The 18,061-nt window shown below is 35.4% G+C and overlaps 2 protein-coding genes across 5 annotated transcripts in view; both read right to left on the bottom strand.

Moving 5' to 3' along the window:
• Positions 1–6,516: 6,516 nt before the first annotated feature.
• cdv3 (carnitine deficiency-associated gene expressed in ventricle 3) lies at positions 6,517–12,262 on the bottom strand. 2 transcript variants are annotated; one of them, XM_015014264.1, is made up of 5 exons: positions 11,813–12,262; positions 10,124–10,197; positions 8,925–9,061; positions 8,614–8,776; positions 6,517–7,692 (listed from the first exon to the last, which is right to left on the bottom strand). In XM_015014264.1, exons 1-5 carry the CDS (start codon positions 11,996–11,998, stop codon positions 7,566–7,568), a joined length of 687 nt encoding a protein of 228 aa, XP_014869750.1. In that variant the 5' UTR covers positions 11,999–12,262; the 3' UTR covers positions 6,517–7,565. The 2 variants fall into 2 exon arrangements, with proteins under 2 accessions (XP_014869750.1, XP_014869749.1); XM_015014263.1 differs by having other exon boundaries at positions 10,124–10,200; positions 11,813–12,261.
• Positions 12,263–14,176: 1,914 nt separating this feature from the next.
• Positions 14,177–18,061, bottom strand: part of tmem108 (transmembrane protein 108) — a 43,430-nt gene continuing 39,545 nt past the window's right edge. For all 3 annotated transcript variants that reach the window (XM_015014260.1, XM_015014259.1, XM_015014262.1), the window contains one exon: positions 14,177–16,520. In XM_015014260.1, the coding sequence (XP_014869746.1) occupies positions 16,404–16,520 (117 nt within the window). In that variant the 3' untranslated portion in view covers positions 14,177–16,403. The remainder of the gene's footprint in view (positions 16,521–18,061) is intronic.

Genomic DNA, 18,061 nt, shown 5'->3' on the forward strand with positions numbered 1-18,061 from the left:
TTTTATCAGCATCAGGGATAACTGTCTGTTTTAATTATATGATTTGCCTCAAAGGTTTTGGGTTTCCCTCCATAAACTTTAGGTTAAACCGACACATCCGAGTTAATCTGAGGAACATCTACGGATGTATTTTAAGGCCAGACCTGAAACTTAACTGATTTCTATTTTGACACAATGGCAAACTTGTACCATCCTAATTACAAAGCATGGTGGTGGCAGCATTATATAGCGGGGCTGTTTTATCAACTTTTCTGTAAGACCATATTTTAATAAAATAAAAAAAGGGCAACTTTGACTACAACTTTTTGAAAAAGTCGCCTCATACTGAAATTTTAGGTGCAACAATCAGAAGAAAACACTGTAACATCCCAGAGGGACTGATTGTTTTGATTACTTTGTTGTAAAGTCTACATTTTAAAACAGAACTCCAGTGAAAGCAGCACTCTGTATATTTTCTCTTCTGTATTTTCCTCTTCCATCTGTTTTAGAACCCACTAGAAACCAACAACACGACACAAAATGTAGGTAAACTTGGATTTTACCAAATTATTAAAACTTAATGTTTACAGTTGATGAGACCAAGTTAGAAATGTTTTCTTCTATTTCAGGAGACAAAAGAAGTCAAAGTAAGTGCATGCAGACCGCACTCCAATATTAACATTAAGTCAATATTCTGAATATTTTGGGGGAATATTACGTCTTTTTCTTGCGTTTTTTTCTTCACCTGCCAGTTGGAAGGGATACGGATTCCGATTCAAGACAAGATTGTCTTTCCTCCAAACCCTGATGAAAACAAGGTAAGAAGCATTTTACGCTCAGGCTTATACTGTAGTAAGAGTTAAATGTTAGGGTAGATTTAACTTTTGTAAATTAATTAATTACATAATCATGTTGGCATTTCTACTAGTTTCAAAACCATTTTAAATAGCAATTAGTTCATGAACAAAATTAAGTTTCCATTTTCCATGTCAATACTTAAATCCCTAAAACCATAAAATTCAATAAAAATAAATAATAAAATGTCCAACTCATTTTCTGAGGATTACATGAAAACTGGTTTTTAATACTAAGATTTAGCAACAAACGCTGAGTAAAAACCATAAACTATTCTTAATTTCTTTATATTAAGCTTAAAGAAGGTAAATGGCTTTTCTAATGATTTTAAGTGGCAGTAATTCCTTTTTTTATTTTTTAGCTTTTCTGACGTAATGGCTACTTTTGCTCATTTAAACTTTTAGGAATCATTTTGTTTTATACCTTAAATTAAAGTATTTGTTGCAATTCAGGTCCATAAACAAAGTGCAGCTCCAGCTCAACAACAGACTAAGTTAAAAGGTAGAGAAGGAATTAAGATATCCAGGTGGAGTTATTTTATACAGCCGTTACTGTGGTAACGTCATTTACTCTTGTGTCCAGTTTTAGGTTAAATGTTCTAATTTCTTTTACTATTTTCTTTTGGACCATGCTGACATGATCAGAACAGACACAAGACATAAACAAGGCAAACTTTGGAATGGTCCAGTGTGGAAAAAATAAATAAAAACTGCATTATTTTACAGTTTAGATGAAAAGCATCATAATAATAAAGCATAAATGAACAGAAGACATGCTTGTTAGGACTTGGATGTGCAGATGATCCTTAATTTCATCTGCACATCCCAGTTAATTAATTAAATAAATAAAGAGCAATAAAATTTAATTTTTGTAGGAGAAAAATATAAAAATATATAGTAGCTTCAAATCTTATTTCGCTCTGAGTGCATCTTCTATGAGGCTGTTAAAAATAGAAATAGTGACTCTTAGCCATTCACAATTATCATGCCATTTATTGTTATTAATTTGTTGGAGCCACATGATCTATTACCAAAAAGACTGTATTTCTTCTTTATTATCTCTTTTTATCAGATAGTAATGTCTATTGACTATTGATCTTTTTATAAATGAAAGTGCCATTCTGAATATAAAGTAATTTTTTATGTGTAATTAAATAACTAAGAAGAATTACCTATGGAGAAATTGAGGTGGCATTGTGTATTTAACATTCCAGAACCAAGGAAAACCTGATCGGTCTGACTGAATGTTTTCCATTCTCAACAAAGTGAAACGTGGACCAGGTAATGTTTGCCCACAATTCATTATTAACATACAGAGTAAAGTATTTTATCTGATTTTTAATCTCATCTCTGCAGAAAAATGCTAAAAAAAAGGAAGACGTATCTGCGAATCCATGGAGAAGAATACGCGCTCCTAAATTCAAGCCATGAATTTAAATAAAACATGGAAATGTATTTTGTGAATAGAGTGGCATTTATTTACATATGGTGAGTTATTAACAAAATGCTGTGAGTAGGAATAAAAATTTGGTATCAGGATTTAAAATGCAGAGTTTAAACGTATTAAAAGTTGTATCTACTCTAAGTAACTTATAATAAAGGGTTCAACAGTTCAAATTAGGAACTAGCTTGTTTTCACATTTAAACTAAGCATGGAAACATAAATATAATATAGAAAAAAGTTAAATATTAGACATTTTAAGCTTTATTAACATTATAAACAGCAAAATGAAACTGGATCTGAAAGATTTGATTATTGTAACTATATAAACTGTAACTGGACTATATTTACCTTCAGACATTTTACTTTTATATTCAGGTTACAACGGACTCACATGAAGATTTTATTCCTTTTTATCTGCTGGTACATAGTGTTGCAAGTTAAATTTCCTGCTAAAACATGCATACATATGTTTTTTTTACGTTAGGCCAAACTCTTTAAACTTAATGCTGCATATTTGTTTTTTGTCTTTAGTCTTTCAACTTTTCAGAAAGGAAAAATAGATTTTTGGAGGCTTTTTCATGAACCTTTGCCCCAATGCTTTTTTTTCCTGGACTCTTTGGAAAACAAACAGTGTTGAAATCAGTTTACTCAGAGGTGCAGCAGATTAGTTCCAGGTCTTCTTTTAATTCAACGAACACAGTTTTAGCAGAAAGGACAGAACTGTGAGTTTACAGTGAGTCATGACGGATTAAAATGTTTGCATTGCTTTGGCGAAAGAAGATAAAAAACTGAAAGATTCAACCAGGTGGCACTGAAAACAAAATTAACCAATTTTTTTTTATTGGCAGCATAAGATTGTCTCACTTTAAAGTACGTTTCCGTCCCCTGTAAGTTGGCGTACAATCATGATATTCGTCTTGATAATATTCCCATTTTTATACATGTTGTCCAAATCCAAGCTGATTAAACTTGGCTTTTGAATTTAAATGCATCAGGTGTGTTTGTGTAATTAGGAAAGGTGTTGCCTAAGGAGATCAACCAAAGGTGCAGATAATTATCTTTTGATTGGCAGCAAAATGTGCTGAGATATGACTATTTCTGAAAAGTCAAAGAAGGCATAAAAGTCTTGAAATTTTCAAAATAATGGTATGTGATCACAAATGTATGAAACTGTTTACTTATTTAGTACAGTTATTCTTTTGGTATTTAGTACCAGGAAACAGAACAAGTAGAAATACGATGAACCAGAGAAAGTATCTGAGATCGACTGAACAGGATAGAAAACAGACACTAAAACCTGGATTACACAAAACTGAAAAACTGCAAAACAAAGTAAACTCTGACAAAACATAACATTAACAAAACTATAACAGACACATGCAACGTATTTTGACATAAATTAAACCCACTTCCAGATATTAAAGTAATGAAAATTTAACTGCCTTCAATTACAGAAACTCTGAAATTGTGTGTTTAAATGAAAGTGAAACTTTTTTCCTCGGTGAACAACAGCACCACCTTGTGGCCTTACTGGTATATGCGCTAGAATGCATGCAAGTTAGATTTAATAAATTTTTGTGATAATAGAATCATTTATTTTAGAAATTATTATTAAATAAAAACAATAAAATGACATAACAAGAACAGAAGTTTCTCCACAGAAAAAATACCATCAGTCTCCTGCCAATTTCCGTATCTTATATGTAAGACTGGCATAAGATGATCATTTATGGAGGGAAAATAGACTCAAAATACATCCATTATCACTGAGCTCCTAAAGAGAATGAGTTTTTTGGGAAAATAGACTTCGAAAACTACACCAATTTCAAGAGCTGCCGACATGATTCCCAAAGCGACAGCGGCCTAAGGACTAATGCTGCGTTCAAGTTGTACTCGGAAATTAGAAATGCCAACTTCCCAGTCGGAAAAAAATCGACTGGAACGTCCCCTGAAGCTAGATTTCCCACTGGGAAACTGGGAGCAAATCCCAGTTTACACCCAGCTACTTCTAAAGAGGACATCGTGTTTCAATATGGCCGCTCCTCGCATCAACAGTAAGATGTGGTGGAAACATGTTTATATGCAATAGCTTTTTCTCTAAAATAAGCATTTTAGCTATATTTTTTATTTTTATTTATTTATTAGCTATGTATACCATACTGAATAGAGTTAGTGAGAGTAAGACAACATTCTAGTGATACCCCACATGCCAGTGACAGCATTTAGGCTAACATTAGCATTTGCTAATTTCAGCTTACACACAAATTTTAGGATACTGAACGGAATATAAGTCCATGTTAGTCAACATGCTTGTAATTCTCCACATACTGTTGAGTACTATGTAGTTTACGCTGGCATTGATGCTAATTTTTAGTATCAGAGTGCTGGGTTCCAACCGATGGGCAGTCTGGTTTAAATTTCTTCTGAAATTTTTTAGTTACGTTTTCTTATTCATAAAATGATTTGTTTCCTTATAGCAAGATCGAGATATAGCTGCTGGAACTAGACTACTGCAACTTTACAACTTGGATATTAAAATGTTGGTGACGATGCAGAGGACATCACGGCAGTTTTTCCATTAAGCTAGTTTTTAAACTTTGTTTTACAAAATGCAGCGCCAGGAACAAAATAGTAGATATACAAATACTTTAGTCAATGTTAACACAAAATAACATATCAAATTAGATTTTTCTTAGTAAGTAAAATAACAGATTTATTAGGTAAACTCACCTTCAATGATGCAGTTTGCTGAACTTGGACGCTCAAATTAGGGTCTTTATGATTTGAAAAAGGTACACAGTTGTTTGACAATAAATGGTTTCCAACCACTAACCGTGAGTGACAAGAAAGTTTTTGTGTCATCATTTATGTTGTCTGAAAAATGTCTATAAAGTCAAGAAATTCCACCACAGTATGTAAACTTATGGGCACAACTGAATATGTTTTTAAATTTTATTTCATACAAGATCTGGTAAAGAGGAGCTGGTTGACGTTGGAGCTGCCAGTTCAGTTCAGAATGTATAAGAGAACATGAACGGATTCATTTTAACCTGGCTGAACTGAGAAGTAGTTCTTGTGAAGAGTGACTGATTGCACACACCACCAATCAAGCAAAACAATAAGACCACTCCCTTAAGGCAGCAACACAACCTCTTGTTTTCCAAATTAGGGTGAGCATTCAAGTCGATGAATCAATTGTTACAATCAGATGAAAAAAATTGCATTCTGCTGATTTTTCATTTAAGCCTTTTTATACAATATTAGAAATTACAGATGCTTTTGAATTATCTGTAATTAATGAAAAAAAATTGTATGTTAAATACAAAATGTGTTTTTGTACACCGTCTTAATTACTGCTCTGCTCTTTCAGCAAATTCTGTAAACTAGTTTACATTAACCGATTACTAAATAAATTGGCAATTTAAATAATCACGATTGATTGTTCTCTCGTCATAATGTTGTGCCTGATTGGTGTTTTTGTTGTGTAATCAAGGATCTCACTACAAGAATTAACAAAAAAAAAAGTATTACCAGCAAAAGCAGATAAAAGAAACCAAGCACAGAAGCAGATCAAATGGCCGAAAAAATGTATTTAAACAAATTATAAAAGTCAGCTTTTAGAGAAAACTTTATTTTTTAATTTGTTAATATGCTTGGTATAAGATCATGTGATATTTTTTTCTTATTTCTCCAAAGAGCTGGAACTTTTATTCGTTAATCATCTGCTCAAACACAAGAGGGAAAGACAGGAACACCTACTCTGATAAAATGAGACCACATGGGAGTTAATGATGTTTTTGTGAGAGGAACAGAAGGGTTCATACAAGCCTTTGGGTTCACAGATTAACAATAACTTTTCTGTAAACAAATAAAAGAAAAAGAAAATGACCAGCTTCTTCTCATCATGGATATGATCTAGTTCCATCCAAAGGTACTCGCTTTCATGGGGGAAGAACATACAAGGTACATAAATCCAAAATATTAATCCTCCAAAGAACAATTGTGCATTTTAACTGGTGTTGCTGCTGTTTTGTGACAGAATATTACTCACTTTAGGGGGAGAGACACAAATGGTAATCACTGAATGCTTCTAGATGTCAAATTATTCACAAACGTCATGATTTCAAAAAGGACTAAACCCCCGATGACCTATGAAAAGCCTCGATTAAAACCCAACATTAAGGCTGCGACTTCGTGGTGTCAAACCAAAGCAAAGGGTTTGTTATCAAAACCGAACGATGCAGGATTAGAAACAAGCTTTAATTATTCTTTCTCAGATTTTGGAAGAAAAAAAAAATTAAGGAGCAGTAAGTTCAAACATTGGATATGAAAGAGTTAGTAGTTGTTATCATTATCATCATCATCAGGCAAACTACAACAGCACTACATTCCTGCTTTGATTCCCCCCCTCTTAGTTTGATGAAAGTGGTTCGATCCAGAGGCAGAAACCGGCCTATCAGACAACCCTTCAGATGACAGTCGCTCTCCACCAATAAGGCCACTTTATATAGAAACTCTAAATGAGAAATGCAACTTATCGCTTCGTGTTTGTAGATCTTTGCAGTGTCATCGTCAACGAATGAACTGGGGGAAAAAAAAGGTTCAAGTTTCTAAATCAAAGAGCCTGAAGGCCGGCTTGTATGTGGAAGGAAAGGGGGTGGAGCTCGGTGTTAGCCCCGCCTCTTTTTAACCACCACAGCAACACAGAAAAAGCTCAGTCCATGTCGTCGCCACCAGCTGTGCCGCTGCGGTAGCATCCCTCCCCGCCTCCCGAAGCCCCAAATGCAACACATAAACACACCTCAATATAACCACGTGCGGTTGGGTTGTAAAGATCTTGCAAAAAAATAGATATTTTCACAGAAGTTTGTAAGATCATCGTGCCTAAAGTCATCTTTGATCCTCTGTGGCTTTGTCAAAGCAAGTTGAAGTCCAGAGAGAAGTTCTGCCACACAACTGCTGCTCTGAAAACAATCCACAAAGGGCAACTACTTCTCTGTTTGTTGTTGCTGCAGCGTCGCACGTTCGGGTTTCCTTATTCCCCTTTCTCGTCAGCCCCTTCTGACGCAATCCTCTAGTTTTGCCAACCAAACCGTGTTGAGTGAATTATTTAAAGGGAGTGTGTCTGCAGGGGGTGTTGTGTATGACCGTGTGAGTGAGTGAGTGGTGTAAAGGGTGGCGGCAAAAGGAGATCTTTTGGGACTGCAGCCAGCACAGCTGTAGTTCAGCTTCCTTCGAGGGGGGACTGTGCTGGGGGAGGGAAGGGGCAGGGGGTCGGGAACGCAGCTCTACTTGTCCCCCAGGATGGCGTACTGGTTGTCGAGCTGCAAGTGCTGCACGGAGCCGCTGCCGGTCTCTTCTCTCCCGCGGTTTTTGTGTTTCACAACCTCAAAGGTCTTCTCCATTTCTCTGTCTCTGAAACGCAAATAAAAGTCGGTGAAACCGTCAATCTGACCTCGACGTCTTGATTCGGGCTGCAACGAGGGGTAGGCCATGTGGACTTAGAGTTTTATTGCTATATTTTGTGATAACAACAGTGGCAATAAAAACTATTTAATATGTCTTTAGGTGACTGTATGGCTGCGACTGCATGACACAGCAATAACAGCAATACTGCATTTTAAAAAAAACAGACGCATTTGTAATGTACTTCCTTAAGACAGCAAACGCATAAAGTAGTGTGAGTTGTATCACTAAAATGCACTCAGTAAATTCACTTAACCATATTTTCAAATTTAGTGAAGTCATGATACAAACTGGAGAAAATAGTAAAAATAATAATGACAATATGGAAGTATAATCTTTTTTAACATGAGATAATAAAACAGCAGTCGTCTCATAAGAATCTTATCACAATAAATGATAAACGATATAATAAATGCCAACTAATGATTATTTTAGTAACTGATTATTCTATTAATTATTCTCATGATTAATTGATTTAAAAAAGGGCACATTCTGTAGATTTTTTCCAAAGCTTTTTTTTAAAATGTAATATTAGAAATACATTAAATGAGCCAAACAAATTCCTTTTTTAAATAAGAAAAATAAATAAGAACATAAACATTTATTGCCTAAAATGAAATAATGTAGCTTTCCTTTAGTGGATTTGAAGCTGGGGGAAGCTAAAACTCCCACTTGACGAGTTTTGGGTAAAACATATTTACAGACAAAAGGTGTTCTTATCTTAATTACTCCGCTGAATATGTTTTTTTTTCCTTTTAGTAAATGGACTTTTCTTACTCTACAGTTAACCATTAATTGATTACTAAACTAGATGACAATAATAATCACGGTTAATCTGATCAATCGCTCCAGGCCCATTTCTCTGCTTACTTGCGAGTCTCGACGTGCTTAGCGGTGGACAGCAGTGAGGGGAACTGTGTGTCGCTGAAGATCTCAGGCGGACCCGGGTTCTGGGCTCTTCTGCTGGGGGTCAGTCGGGCGCCTGGAGGGCGATAGACTCCTGGAGGCTTCGCTTCAGGCGCCTCCTCTTCCTCTGCACCAATGGGAGAAAAAAAACACATAAAAAAACAACAATCTTTTAATATGATTCAACAAAAAAGTCATAAACTCTTAGATTAGACAAATCCTAAACACAGTCAATGTCCTTTTATTGCTGGTTATACACAGAGCAGCTCACTCACCCACAGGTGAAGCGGCACGAGGAGGAGCGGCGCCAGATTTGTTCCAGGGACCGGACACTTTATCTCCACTGACCAGAATTATCTCTCCATCCTCTCCTACCTCCTCCTTCTCATACTCCTCTTCCTCTTTTTCATCACTGCAAACAATCACAAGTTCAGCAGATGGTCAACAGGGTATTAAATAGTGGGCTATAAAAAGCAACCTACTCCAGAGTATTTGGTGACGAGGCAATAAACTAGAAGGCTGTTGTTCAGACTACCATCACCAGGTCTCTCACTCGATGGTTGGGTGGAATCATCAAATTAAACACATGTATTTATGCTTTGCTGGGAACGTTTTGTTCACAGATCTACATCGTTTATTGTTACTGTGGAAAATTTACCATTATGATAGGAATTTTGATTTATTGTAACAACAATTGCTGTTTTTTTTGTGCTAATTTCTTCACTGTTGGTTCCATTAGAGCATAAATTTATTTGCAAATATCATTAAATGCAGTTAATGTGGGAAGTTTAGTAATAAACACATATTCTGTCACTGGTGTCCTGAAAAAGTCTGTTTTTAAGGGTAAGAATGTTTGTTTTCTTCTCCTTTATACAGGATAAGATAAAATGAAATAAAATAACATGTTGAACTGATAAAACATATTTGCATACTCAGTGGGTCATTCTACTCTTTTTCCATTTCATACTTTACAATTTTAGATGCTTCATAGACAACCTTTTTTGCGCATATTTGGCAGCTGCTTCAACACCTGTTTCTGTTTTCTGAGTCCAAAAAATACTATCTTCCACCAGAACATTACTTAAAAGTTGTATTAGTTTGATCAGAGATCATAATCGGACCTTTCATAGATATTGTCAAGTCTCAAATGAAATCAAAACAAAAATTAATGACATTCAGTTAAATAATGTGAGATTTGAGAAATTTTTACATGAATTTATATCAAAATGTACAATGCTGTGTAGGATTTGAGTCCATGGGTACAAAGCTGTTTGTCTCAGGCACTAAATGGAAATAGGAAGGCATGAAAAGACAACAAGCACGTTAAAAAAGTGATCCTGGGCATGTGAATTTACTCACCAGGAATGTCCTGTTTCTCAATAAACATCTTTAATAACTACCTGGATTAAATTGTAATGAAAAAAGGATTCATCCTAAACCAACAGCAGCTGAAAACACTTTGTTTTATTCTCACCTGATCTGTAAGGCCTGGAGCCGCAGCCCGCTGTAGTCCACTTCTTTCTGCTCAAACTCTTTCCATTCCTCGTCCTCCTGGGCAGTAAAACAGCGCTCAATATAAAATTACAATTACAGCACAGAGATAACTTGTGAATTTCTGAATTTAAAGTAATGCTCAAACAGCCAGGTAAAGACCTGAGACAGTTTAATTGATAAATAAATCAGATCTTCTCCCCAGTCATTACAGGCAGCAAAACTATGAACTCACATCACATAACATAGTAACAAAAAACCCATAATATAGGAATAATCTTGTAATTTCTTTTACCAATCAGATCCAAAATTACTTCCTGTATCAAGCAACATGCAGCCTATTTCAGTAATTCATTTCTACAGGTCTAACTTGTATCTTGTATGGATTTATTAGACTTTGTGTGATATGCTCTAAGCATTTATTTCAGTTAATTTTGATTATTACAGATTACAACTGATAAAAAGCTATAATCATTTCTCCCAGAACATTACTAATAAAATAAAATAAAATGATTTCTAATACAGACATGTCAGCCAATACGATAAGTATGTCCAATCACAGCACACAGTGTTCAATCGATATCTGGTCAAAGCTCTGTTTGCATGAATTACTGGATCAATGCTGAGTGGCATGGAGGTAATCGGACTGCAGCACAGCGGAGACATTAACAACATCCAAGCTGCTTTAACAGAGGCCTTCATTTTGTCTAGATTCTCCAGAGACATTCAACCTCGGAAGACCAGTTCAGCTGTTTTGCTCCTTAATCCAAGTGAGTCATTTTTAATACATCTAGCTAAGGCACAAAAGAGGATTAGGGACACTGAAAAAGCAAATTATTTTCAGACTTTTTCTTCATAACTGAATTTTCCTGAGAAGAATTCTATGATTGAAGTGTGATTTCTTTTTTTTCTTGTCCTAATCATCCTTCATACGCAGGTGTGGCTACCTAACTGCAACAGATACAGATCCTGCCTTGGCTTTGTCTGTGTGTTTGTTGACTCTTGGAGAACAGACACCAACCACAGTCATAGCTTGTGAAACTAACCCAAATTCCTGAATTGAACATTTTCTTACAGACACTTTTTCCTTTCACTCAACTTTCTAGCAATATTCTTGGGTGGAGCACTCTGGAAAACAGCCAGCTTTGTAAGCAATAACGTTTGGCAACGTGACTGTAAAAAGCCATAGCCTGCTACAATCCCTTTTATTTTAGTTATTTATCTTTTGTAATGCCCAAATTTTCTGATTAACTAAATTTGCTGTTTTCATTTGCTATAAGCTAGGTGGAATGAGTTTATACTACATGTACCAAACAAATTAATTAACTTTCCAGTGATATTCTAATTTATGATGATGCATCTGTGTTTAGACAGCTCAGTTATTGCATCAAAAAGTATTAGAGGTAGGGATTACATGGGTGTCATGTCTGCTTTGGTATCATGTCACAATGTGCGCCATTGGCAAGCATATGTTAGCCACTAACAGAGATTTATTCTAATCATGTAGATAAAATGTACACTCGTGACATTCAAAAATAACATAGTACAAAGTAAAATCTCGTTTATCAACACTTCCAGAAGCACGGATTCCGTTCTGGTAACCAAATTTGACACGACACCGGTACGAGACAAAAAGTTCCCCCCGAACAGCAGCATCAGCAGCGTCGGTTACCTTCTCTACTTGAGCGTCCTGGTTTTCGTTTTTCGCAGATTTCTCCTTCTCTTTCTTCGTCTTTTTCACCGCGGCCGTCGTGGGCCCGGTCGTGGTCTCCTTCCCCTTGCCCTTCTCTTTCTTCTTCTTTTTATCCCGCTTGGCAAAGAAATCATCCAGACTCTTCTCTGACTGTACATCCGCCATTTTCGCACAGAGCAACGTTAACGTTAGTTAGCTAACCCGAGCAATGACAAGTGAGAAACGACGCGACCGCAGAGTGAGGACAGCTGGCGAGACGACTGGAAGAGATTGAGTTAGTCCTGATTTTTATGTTTAACTTTTGTAACAAGCGGATAGACTAATGTATAAGAAGTTATCCCGCCCCAATCGCCGACTATCCTGTCAACCATGCCATGCACGGGATATCTGACAAACCTGTGTCGTCTCCCGGAAACACTTCGACCATGACCCGGATGTGTGTCAAGCATTTTAGAGAAAAAGGCTATAAATAAATAAACAAACAAACAAACAAATAAATAAATAAATAAATAAATAAATAAATAAATGTAATTATTATTGTAATAATAATAATAATAATAATAATAATAATAATTATAATTATATTATAATATAATAATAATAATAATAATAATAATAATAATAATAATAATATTATTATTATTACAATAATAATTACTTTTATTTATTTATTTATTTATTTGTTTATTTATTTATTTATAGCCTTTTTCTCTAATAATAATAATAATAATAATAATATAATTATAATATAATAATATTATTATTATTATTATTATTATTATTATTATTATTATTATTATTATTATTTCTTTGCCAATAATAATAATAATAATAATAATAATAATAATAATAATAACAATAACAATAATAATAATAATAATAATAATAATAATAATAATAGTTTTGTATGCGTTTGCTAAAGAGAGAAAATACCCCACTCCATATTCAGTGTATATCTATTCGTACATTTACATTTCTCACACAACGTAACATAAAAAACACCATTGTTATTTCTGTTTGCTACATGCCAGAATAATGCAAATGTGATCTATTATTTTTAGATTTTCTTTCATAATTTCTTTTGGCATATTTCCTTGATATGCACAAAATGTTTGACCTAAATTGTGTAATTTAGGTCAAACATTCAAACAGACTCCTTGCTCACACACACCATTTCAGCTCTAGTTGCAAAGTCTTAATGGAACTGAGATCAGGGTTTTGTGATCACATTGAGTTTGTTGTCCTTATGCCCCTTTTGTAACCAATGCAGCTGTGTGTGTTAGGTTTTTATCCAGCTGAAAGACCAATTTACCCTCAAGCTTTAACCTCCTGATTGATATTTTGAGGTGTTGCTTCAACATTTTTCATATATTTTCTCATCTGCCACCCCCACACCTCCCAATTTTGTTGGTGATTTCAGGTATGCAAGTGGCCCCTTTTCTTCCAAATGCAACAATGGTCATTATGGCAAAACACCAAGTTCCATTAGACCACATGACGTATCACTAACAATCATATTCTTCGTTCCTGGATGCTTTTGCAATCTGGAATATGGTATTTTATGTTGCTTTTGAAGTAATGACTTCTTCCTTACAGAAAGAAGTCATAATAATGCAAATATGATCTATTTTTACATAGAGAACCAATCTCCTTTAACTACATTTAGTACTATTAGGATTAAATCTGGTTCTAAAAATAACAGCTGGTTTCTAATTGGAGGCATGAGGTATTCCCACAAATCTGAAGGTAACACGTATGTCAAAGTTGCCTCTCTCCTCAGCTGTGACACTGAAGCTTTGCCTGACATCACATTACAGGAGTCATGGGTGGGCTTTACACAGACGCAGCTGTGGTTCACAAAAGGAAAATTCCAGCTCACTCCATCAATAAATGTGCTGCAGTCGGCACGACTACTTGGACCGGATTGCTATCCCTGTCCAAGAGGTCACCACCTAGATTTAACAAATTAAATACACAAGCTTTAATTACATTAATTAAAGTTAGTGTGTGTGATGTTTTTGGACAGGCAGTATAGTTAACTTAGAAATCTAAAAAAAAAAATCTATAGCAGGTTTAATGTTTTCCCTCTGTTTTTTCCACATTTTGTAATGTTACAACCACAAAATCTTACATTTTTTTGGGAGGAGGATGTTATTTTACAAAACAACACAACAAATTGCATTAGAAGGAAACAACATTATGCTTAGCTTTTCACATTTCTTACCCCCCTACAGTCAATTAGAACTGTATGTTTGAATGAAATGCAACGAAAAAGCTCAATGCTTTTGTAAACCACAATATTTGGTAATTAAAAACACTCCAAAAATGAGGCAAAGTCAGTCATTCAGGTGTTTTTCTTCTGTTTTATTGCTCAGCAGTAAAAAGTACAGTGTATACTACAGTACAAAAAATAACATTATGTTTAAACACTGCTCCACCGTGCCACTGAACGTTTTGTTAAAATATTCACATTTTGAGCGTGCAAAACAACAAGCCCAGCTGTGAGCATCTGATGCAGGAGATATTTTCATGTGTAGCTGTGTCGTTCAGCACCACCTTTTGACCTGGTGATTTCAGAACTGATGCCTTGCGACGCGAAAAAATAAAATAAAATCTTTAGCAACAACAGAGGCAGCAGCCAGCATTGATTATTGATTTAAACTGCAGCAATGCAAAAGTGAAACAGATGACAGCGGGACCACAAACTATTCAATTGAGCCAGTTCTTACAGGACATATTCAGCACACACTGTTTGCCTCAGTGTATTTTTATGCGATTGACAATCATCCAACACTTCAACAAACACATTAATGGAGACGGTTACAGCAGAGAGGATGAGCTATTTTGTTTCCTACAGTGTTGAAAAGCTCCCTCCACAACATAGACAAGAGACAGACAGACATTCAGAGGCAGACGTAGAGACAAACGGACCAAACTGAGCAAACAAAGACCCAAAGTCATGGTGAACCTTCAGTAACCAGGATATTTGGTAAACAGGGTACAATTCATCTGGTCACGCTGAAATGCTCATTCAGTGCACAAGCTGTTAATTTCTCTCTATCACACCCACATCCTCACCACAGGTACATGAAGAGCCAACATGAGAAATTAAGACATCTACATTGTCCCTCCTCAGAAAAGCTGGTGACGCGTCAGAGGAAAAGCCATTTTAGATCAATCGAATTCTCTAAAATCCAAATGCTCTTGAATATTCTGGTCGAATCAGTCAGTAGAATCTGGGCCTGCGTTTACCAGACTGCTTCATCAGGCTCATCTATAAATACATAAACGTTTTCATAACTTTAAAATGTTAATTGTTGAAACATTTTTATTGAAAATGTCAAAATGAAGGACATTATATTTATCATAATATACAACACACGTCATTTATATTTTCATTTTATTCAAACAAAGCAGTTTTTATGAGCAAACTTTCCCCAAAGGCATTTCCTGTGTGGAATTAGCTGAAACATCAATTAAATTTAAAAGTTGTCTCTAAGGATGAGACATTTTTACTTTTTACTTCCAGTAAACAACCTAAACTTAATCTTGGGATAATTCTGACAAGAAATCAGACATGGTTTCTTGATAGAAATTAAAGCATTCATTTAAATTGGTTAATTATAAGACTATTTTTTTAAATACAAGTCCAAGTTTTTATCTGGTTTGAGGTCAGTGCTGTTCTGGAAGCTTGAATTATCCACATTAGATCTATTCTTTAAGGCGTGTTCGGGATTATTGTCTTGTAAACACAGAGGAATTTAAATTAACTCCACCAGTTTAATCAAATATTAATTTAGAATTATGCCAGAACCTTATTAATTGCTAATAAAACCATACAGTTTGGATTAAACTTGCTAAGGGACATTTAGACAAATAGTTGTGGAGGTGAAAACATGTTTGGATTTTGAGAAAATGCACAATAAATTTAAATTTAGCCACCCAATACTTCTTTTTAAAACTAATTGCAGTTATATTTTGTATAATCATTTCAGCCTGGAAAACAAACGATTAAAATAAATCATTAAAAGCCTCAAGTAATAAGAAATTTTTTGCTGATGATGAATGATGTAAACTTTTGATTGGATCTGTATTTTCTGAAGAGTTGATAAACACAGGCCCTGATTTTTCATCTCTGTTTTCCTCCTTAAATAAGTAGTTGCTATGTTCAAGTTCAGCAGGCTTTTGTATTTTGGAATTAATTTTCAAAGGAAAAAAAATATACAAATAACAGCTTTAAAGGTTTCATAGCACACCTTTATCTTCTAAAGCAGATTTCATGTGGCAAACATCCACAGTGCAATTACTATTAAGCCACTGTAATGCGACAAAACTCACATATACTCTGTATTATATAAAGACAATAGAAACCTTTATCACAATTAAGCCTTCTTGTAGAAAATGTACATCAGAAAAATATGCAGGTGCATCCTCGTCATAAATAGCGTCTGTTTTAATGTCGCTTTTCGTTCGGGTTGCTCTTTGTGTTGTTAAAAGTCTCTGAATATTTTACCCCGTGTATAAAATAGACGGCCGCAGCAGGAGGAGGCTGGGGGAGCAGGAACCGTCGCTATATGGCAGAGGCTTTGTCTCTGTTGATGAAGAGGGTCTCCTGGCAGAAAGGGTTAACCAGGACCACGCTGCTGCCACTATAGTCTCCATTAGGGGGCAGGCAAGTGTCATGCTCCTGAAAATTCAAACAGAAAACCTTTAGTACATGCCAAAAAAAAATGCTTTTTTCCCTGATCGAGCTAAACCAAACCTAAACCAAACTCGGCACCAAATGGAGTGCTAGGACACAGTAAAGCATAAACAGATCAGGGTAGAGTATCTGTAAAAACAAAAGGAAGAGTGGGGTGGATGTGGAAAGGCTGAGAAACAATAGGGAGAGATGACTCAGAAGAAAACGTTAACTGCAGAGGTGAAGGCAAAGGGAAGAGCGGGGGGCTGATGGTGGTGAGTCAGCGGTAATGAAGTGGAGCTGGAGGAGGAAGGAGGTGTGGAAAAAACAAAATGATTTGTTTTCCAGCAGGAATGAGGCCGTTTCATCAGTGAGGCCCAATCTAATCACACAACGTCCCCCCCACCCAGTCTAGATTTATGATCGGAGCCCCGCCTTTTCATTTACCTACAGCACTCCGAGGGAAGCTACAGTTAGAGAAATCTGCTCTACGGAAACACGTAAAGCAAGAGGAGGGGGGATTAATAACACCTGGCTGTCACCAAGGGCATGCCATACATGATCCGACCTCATCTTCTCTGTCCTGACAGCCCCGCAGGCAGCAGGGCAATGCAAATGAAGCAGCAGCAGGGAAACACAAGAAAGGAGACACAGAACGAAGCCATGACTGCAAAGATGATCAACAGAAACTTGCAAACAAAGCGAACAACAACAGAAGAGGTGAATTTGCAGATTTGGAATCCAAACAGATGTTATGCATGTCTTTTTCCAGTAGATGGCGCTGCAATGCACCAAGAAGCTTCAATCTTCAGCTGGGAACTGACAGCCTGAGAGATTTATGGTTTTAATTGTTTCATCATCATATTATGGTAAAATATGGAGAGACTTTCCTGTTTAATTCATACTTGTAATGAAAAGTTTTTAAAGTTCTTTTTAAAAGCTAATGAGGTATTTAAATAGGACTTTGTGAAGCTAAAATGTCTTTAAATTTATTTTAGAAGTGGATTTTCAAAATTAATTTAAGATTAATAATAAAAAAAAACAGTGGAAACTGTTCAAATATAATGAATTTCAATAATGCTAAAAGTTTGGTTTTTCCAATTTTAAGACGGTGAAACAGTGTTAGCATAACATAACGCTAACCAACATGGTGGCAAATCCAAATGCTGCTAAAAAGAAAACAACATTTCTCTGAAATTTCCCAACAAACAATAAAAACAAATGTATTTCCACATATTTTACAAAATCAATAATTAGAGTGTGTAAAATTTTTGTGTGCTCAGGTAAGACAACAAAAGAGTTCTTAAAACTGAATTTGACATTAAGCCTAATGTTTTATGTAAACTTAAGAAACTACAGCAGCTTATATGATATTTGGAGCTTGATTTTTCTCTCTGGGATCGGCAAATATTTACTTACACTTTTTCCAGTGTTGTGGACAAACACATTCAGCCGAGCTTGTTTATAAGGAGCATTAACTTTTCAGGGAACATTGAATTTAACAAAGCTGTTTTTTTACCTGATGTCATTAAACAGTGCTCTATTGA

This window comes from Poecilia latipinna, unplaced genomic scaffold (assembly GCF_001443285.1).
Source record: "Poecilia latipinna isolate Pla-1442-1.1 unplaced genomic scaffold, P_latipinna-1.0 Scaffold1801, whole genome shotgun sequence".
Lineage (NCBI taxonomy): Eukaryota > Metazoa > Chordata > Actinopteri > Cyprinodontiformes > Poeciliidae > Poecilia > Poecilia latipinna.